The sequence below is a fragment of the Pinus tabuliformis genome, chromosome 8, assembly GCF_031772625.1.
Source record: "Pinus tabuliformis cultivar Carrire ecotype Pingquan chromosome 8, CPIR1, whole genome shotgun sequence".
NCBI classification, from domain to species: Eukaryota; Viridiplantae; Streptophyta; class Pinopsida; order Pinales; family Pinaceae; genus Pinus; species Pinus tabuliformis.
The window spans coordinates 852,031,732-852,037,688 of NC_142294.1; the positions used below are offsets into that span (position 1 = coordinate 852,031,732).

The 5,957-nt window shown below is 35.9% G+C and overlaps 1 protein-coding gene across 1 annotated transcript; it reads left to right on the plus strand.

Annotated features, from left to right (window-relative positions):
* Positions 1–606: 606 nt before the first annotated feature.
* LOC149238245 (uncharacterized) lies at positions 607–2,415 on the plus strand. Its single transcript, XM_089369513.1, has 2 exons — positions 607–1,018; positions 1,358–2,415. Exons 1-2 carry the CDS (start codon positions 607–609, stop codon positions 2,413–2,415), a joined length of 1,470 nt encoding a protein of 489 aa, XP_089225639.1.
* The last annotated feature ends 3,542 nt before the right edge of the window (positions 2,416–5,957 follow it).

The following is a 5,957-nucleotide window of genomic DNA, read 5'->3' on the forward strand; positions in this document are numbered from 1 at the left end:
TTGATCTAGGTCCCATTCCCTTCAAGTTTAGCCCATTATGGATCAAGGAACCAAACTTCTTGCTGATTGTGAAAGAAAGCTGGTCTCAACCAGTCACTGGATCCCCATTTTATATTTGGGAAGAAAAACTCAGAGGTTAAAAACAGCCCTGAAGAGCTGGGCTCAAACTATTGCAAATCCAGCAGCTGATAGGAAAAATATCCAAAGCCAGCTTGAAGCATTTCAGCTGAACGCCGAAGAGGAGCATATAACCAGAGAGACTTTAGACAAGGAGGCTCATCTTCAGCAATGCTACCATAAATCTTGTTTGACTGAAGAAGAAACGTGGAGGATCAAATCGCGATGCCTCTGGCTAAAGGCAGGCGACAGAAATACATCATTCTTTCACAAGCATGCGGAAGCCAGAAAAGGTTTCAATTCCATCAAAGAAATTAAGGAAGCGGATATTACCCATAAGGATTTTGCTAGTATCAAACAGGCAGCTCATCTCCATTTCAAAGGGTTGTATAGTAAAGACAACAATACGAATCAGAACTTTAGCTTGTTGGACGGGTTCCCTCCTCAATATTTGCTGATATGAACCAGCACTTAGAAAGTAAAGTCACTATGGATGAAGTCAAAAGAGCCCTCTATGCCATGAACCCTGACAAATCCCCTGGCCCTGATGGATTTTCCGCCTCTTTCCTCCAAACCTGCTGGCACATAGTGGGGAAAGACTTATATAAAATGGTCCTAAAATCGCAGGCTTGTCAGAAACTAGGAGGAAGCACCAACTCTTCCTTTCTATCACTCATCCCCAAAGAAAAGGGATCCAACTCCTTCAATAGGTTTCACCCTATATCGTTGTGCAACATTGTCTACAAACTGATCACAAAAGTTATTGCTAATAGGCTGAGGCATATTCTTCCTAAAGTCATCCCGGAGAACCAAGGAGGCTTCATCCACGGAAGACATTTAGTGGACAATTTCACACTTGTCCAAGAGGCAATTCTTTCAAGTCAGCAACGCAAGGAACAAGGTATGGCAATCAAACTAGTCCTTGCAAATGCCTTTGATCGAGTTAATCATAGTTTTCTCTTGAATGTGTTGAAAAAATTTGGTTTTGGGGAGAGATTCATCAATTGGATCCGGGCCTGCATCTCGGAACCATGGATCGCCCCATTAATCAATGGTAGATCTGCAAGTTTCTTCAAAGCTACAAGAGGGTTAAGACAGGGTTGCCCCATGTCTCCCCTACTGTTTGTAATCCAAGCTTCAGTGCTCAGTTTTCACCTAAACAACCAAATGCAAGAACAAGAGATATCAGGGATATCCATAGCATGGGGGGTCCAAAATATAAATCATGCATTATTTGCAGATGATACCCTGCTGCTTGGGACAGCCTTGATCCACTCGGCCAGAAGATTTAAAGAGGTGCTCGATGAGTACTGCATGGAGTCTGGTAGCAGCCTCAACAAGGGTAAGTGCCACACTTACTGCTGGAACACCTCGCCCTCTCTGACCAGCTCTATCTCCAGATGCCTAGGATTCGTAGCCTCCTCAGAATGGACATCGTTCAAGTATCTGGGGCTGCCCGTCTTCCTCAAACGAGTCCACAGTAGGGATTGGATGCCTCAGGTAGAAAAGTTCAAATGTAAACTCCAGGCATGGGGAGTTAATTGGTTAAATATGGCAGGGAAGACAGTCCTCATCAAAGCTGTCCTTAGCAGCCTCCCGTTATTCCAGTTCTCTGTGCTTCTGGCGCCTAAGGGTATTCTCCAGAAAATGGAACAATATATCAGAAAATTCTTTTGGAAAGGGGGTAAACACAATGAGAGAAGATTCCTGCTTGTTAAATGGGAGACTGTACTCAAGCCTAAGATGGAGGGAGGGCTCAATTTCAAAAAACTCCTTCACCAGAACATAGCAATGGGAGCTAAACTTCTATGGAGAATAATTGCACCTCAGCCAGGCTGGGCACAGACAGCTCTCTGGCGAAAATACCTCAAAGGAGCAAGGCTGAGATGCCTAGACGGTCCCCTGCCTCAAGGAAACACGCCCTTTGTCAAACTTTGCTCCAAAACGGCCCCCTTGATCCAATCAAAAGCCTATTGGATTCCAGGAAACGATAAAAAAATTAATTTATGGAAGGACCAGATCATGGATCGAGATCCTATCGGAGAAAGTCCAAATCTGAAATCGCTGAAGGACTGGTTGGTGGCTGCAGGGAAGAACAAATTGTGGGACATTTCCACTTGGAATGGTGCGCAGTGGGTGGGCTGGAGCCTGCCGGACCTGCCCTCAGACCTGCACCAAGAAGTCACTCACCTCCACAACCTACTGAATGGTATAGCTCCTGCGCGCATTAACAAGAAGGACAGGCGAGGATGGGGCGCTCATTCGACGGGTTACATAGTCGCCCAAGGATATGCATGACTAGACACAATTCCAAATGCGCCCATTGACCCAGCCCCGTGGAAAGCAGTATGGGGCAATCCCACGCTGCCAAAAATCGATATTTTTTGCTCGATACTGTGCCACAGAAAAATTTTAACAGAAGATAAACTCCAGAGGCGCGGTTTCTACGGACCATCCAGGTGCTCGTTGTGCCATGACTCTGAGGAAAGTGCCACTCATCTGATACTAAATTGCAAATTCTCAACTCAGGTCTGGAGAGAACTGATGGAGCATTGGAATCCCAAATTTGAGCTACCAGCGACCATATCAGACCTGTTTGCCACCTGGAAAACTCGCTACCCCGGACCCCCTCCCAAAAACAAAGGGATCAAAGAGGCCTGGGCATCACTGTTAAAAATCTGCTGCTGGCAGCTTTGGCTTGAGCGTAACAGCAGAATCTTCAGGAACCTCCATCACAATGCCAAGACAGTGGCGACCAAGGTAAAGTCCCAAATAAAAGAATGTCTGGGAGGTCACAAAGATGACTCCAACCTTACTCAGTTAGACAAAGATTGGGGGTCCTCCTTGAACCTGAATTTCCAGCAAAATATCAGAAGCATGGCTTCTCCAGAGGAATGGCAAATAAGGGGAAAAGGCAGAGAGGACTTTAAAGACTGGATTCTCAACCAGAGGATGCACTCCCTCTTCTTCGATGGAGCAGCAAAAGGTAACCCGGGCAGCGCTGGAGCAGGGGGAGTAATTTAAAACATTGATGGTGCAGAGATCCTCCATTTTGCTTGGGGATTAGGAATCAACTCCAGCATCCAAGCTGAAGCATCTGCCCTCTTCCAAGGACTCAATCAACTTCAAAAACTGGAAATCAAAGAGGCCAATATCCTGGGGGACTCTGAAGTGATCATCAAGTTGATGGTGACTAGATCCATTCCACGAGATTTAAGATTAGCAAGACTGATCCATAGAATCAGAGGAATGGCAAAGATGTTTCAAAATCTGAAATTCTTTCACGTGTTGAGAGACAACAATAAGGAGGCAGATCTTGAAGCCAATAAAGCTGCTCTGCTATCGGCCGGAACATTGAAAAGAGATGGAGAAGAAACCTGGGTTCCAATTCCTTAAAGCATTTTAGAAGATGTTTTTTTGCTTAATTTTAAAGTTGTTTGTATGTATATTTAAATTGGGGCAAATAGGAAATAAAAGCGCAATTGCTGAATCCAAATGGAAGCGGACAGCAAAGCTAAAAGATTCTCAGAAGGAAGAATCCAATTAGATAGTACCCATACCTATTGTATTCAGAAGACTGGTATTTAGACCAACTCATTAATATAACTCATATCCATTCCTGTTAAAAAAAAAATCTCTAAACATTTTCAACACTCACTAAAATTAAAAACTATCCGACAAAATTCTTGTATTGTCACGTTGACAACCCTAGATCTATAACGCTCTTTCACTACAAAATACATTTATATTGAGTTGGATAAAAAAAAAAAATGCTAAATAAAACAAAATTGGTTAACGAAAATTCAATTGAATATCGATATTGTACAAGTTTATGAGATAGTATGTAATAATTGAAATGTATGAATAGATATGTAAATCATTTTTAAACTAGAGAGTTTGAAGAATTTTAGATTTAATAAATTTAGTATATTCTTGTAAATTTAATAGTTATTCTGTTATTCAATATATGGTAAGCATCGAGATAATTATATTATGATACATAAATAAAAATAAAAATATAACAATCAACCATCATAATTTTATTTTAATTTTTTTACTATTATTATTAATTATAAAAAAAAAATAATATGAGTTATATATATTTAAAAAACATATTAAAAAAGGGTAAAACAACAATAAACAATAATTATTATAAACATCTTACTGGTTACAATTCAAACTATAAATTACAATTTGATGAAAATTAAATATAAGATAATTATGTTTAAATTAACTAATAATAAATTGGTAGATTTTTCAAATTTTAGCTTCAACCATTATTAGTAAGAATTGAGTAGAGTGGGGGAAATGGATAAATAGGTATGTATTATTATGTTAAGAAGGAAAATTAATTGTTATACTCTTGTTTTGATTGGAGAAATTAATTGCTTATTTATGCATAAGGATTTGCATAAGTTTTAATGGGTAGTAACCAATAGTAAGTTTGCACATTTGCATTTTTATTCTTACTTGTTAAATTTGAAGGGAACATATAAATCATGGTGGAAACATTTTAATTTTCATCGGCTTTCTTGCAAAAGAAGTAGTTGTATGAATGTCATCATATTGTGCAAAGGCTACAACAAAACATTTAAATTATAGTCGTATAAATTCTTTGAAAATTAATTTTTAATAATATTGAAAAATATTTATTTAGTTATGACCATTTTGAAATATAGTTTACGTAACTTTAGTTTTATTTTAAATAAATTTTAAGAACTTCATCTCCACCAAATACTCTAAAATATTCTTAAAACATACACAAACGAAAAATTAAGGTTTATTTTTAAATTAGTTATGATATATATTATTAATAAAATTAATTAATTAATAAACAAGAAAAGTCATGAATTGATTTATCCTTTTTTAGGTATATAATGTTGATAAATTATAATATTGTTTTATAAAACAATATTGAAGAATACATATTGATTTTAATTAAATTATAATAAAATTAAATTCTTTTTATTTTAATAATAAAATAAATAATTTTATAGTAATAAAATGAATAATTTTAAAATATACCATATTTATTTGGTATAAATATATTGAATTTATCTGGACGATTGAGTTTTTCATGTTTTGAAATAAATACTGGAAAAAGTACGCTCCAATATTGTAATAGAGTTCTGCAAATGTTTTTAAAAGTTATTATGAAGAATTGTTTAGGTTTATTTCTGAATTTTAAGGATTTCAATTTTATAATAAATAATTTATTTGATGAATTATATAATTATAGAGGCGGAATTGATAATTAGACCAGTCTTGTCAATGTAATTTCTAATTGAGAGTTAGGGAACTAAGATATCAATAGGGTTTTAAATATCAGTGACCAGTACACAGATACTACTTTAACATTACATTTATTTACCAATTGCTTAACACGCAGAAATTTAGTGACTATTTTAATCTATGTAAACAAAGAAAGTATTACACTTAAAATGTTTTAAGAAAAGAAATAAATTATCTAAAATCTAAATTAAAAATATATTTTTCATAATTTTTTTCGATTTCCATAACTTTTTAATTTTTTAATAATATATTTTATTAGCTTAATAATATATTTGAAATATATTTGTATTTATGAATTTTTTTTAATAATTTTATAAATTATGTTTGCATATTTTTATTTTTTTAATTTTGGAAGTATCTTTTTATTAATCATATGTAAGGTAAGTTACCAAAAATATGTGTGGCCTCAACCTGTTCGGAAGAATGACCTCAGCTTGCTTGAAAGAAATCAAGTCTGTTGGCCACGGATCAACATCATAAGTCATCCAAAACGTAAACAATTTCATAATGTTTATATAAGATTTATAGGCTGGCATATCTATCAACCA

Excerpts from the sequence above, each read along its gene's own strand:
- LOC149238245 (XM_089369513.1), top strand. The coding sequence starts at position 607 with ATGGATGAAGTCAAAAGAGCCCTCTATGCCATGAACCCTGACAAATCC. Across the intron at positions 1,019-1,357 it reads TCAGCAACGCAAGGAACAAG|ATGATACCCTGCTGCTTGGG; the intron begins GTATGGCAATCA and ends CATTATTTGCAG.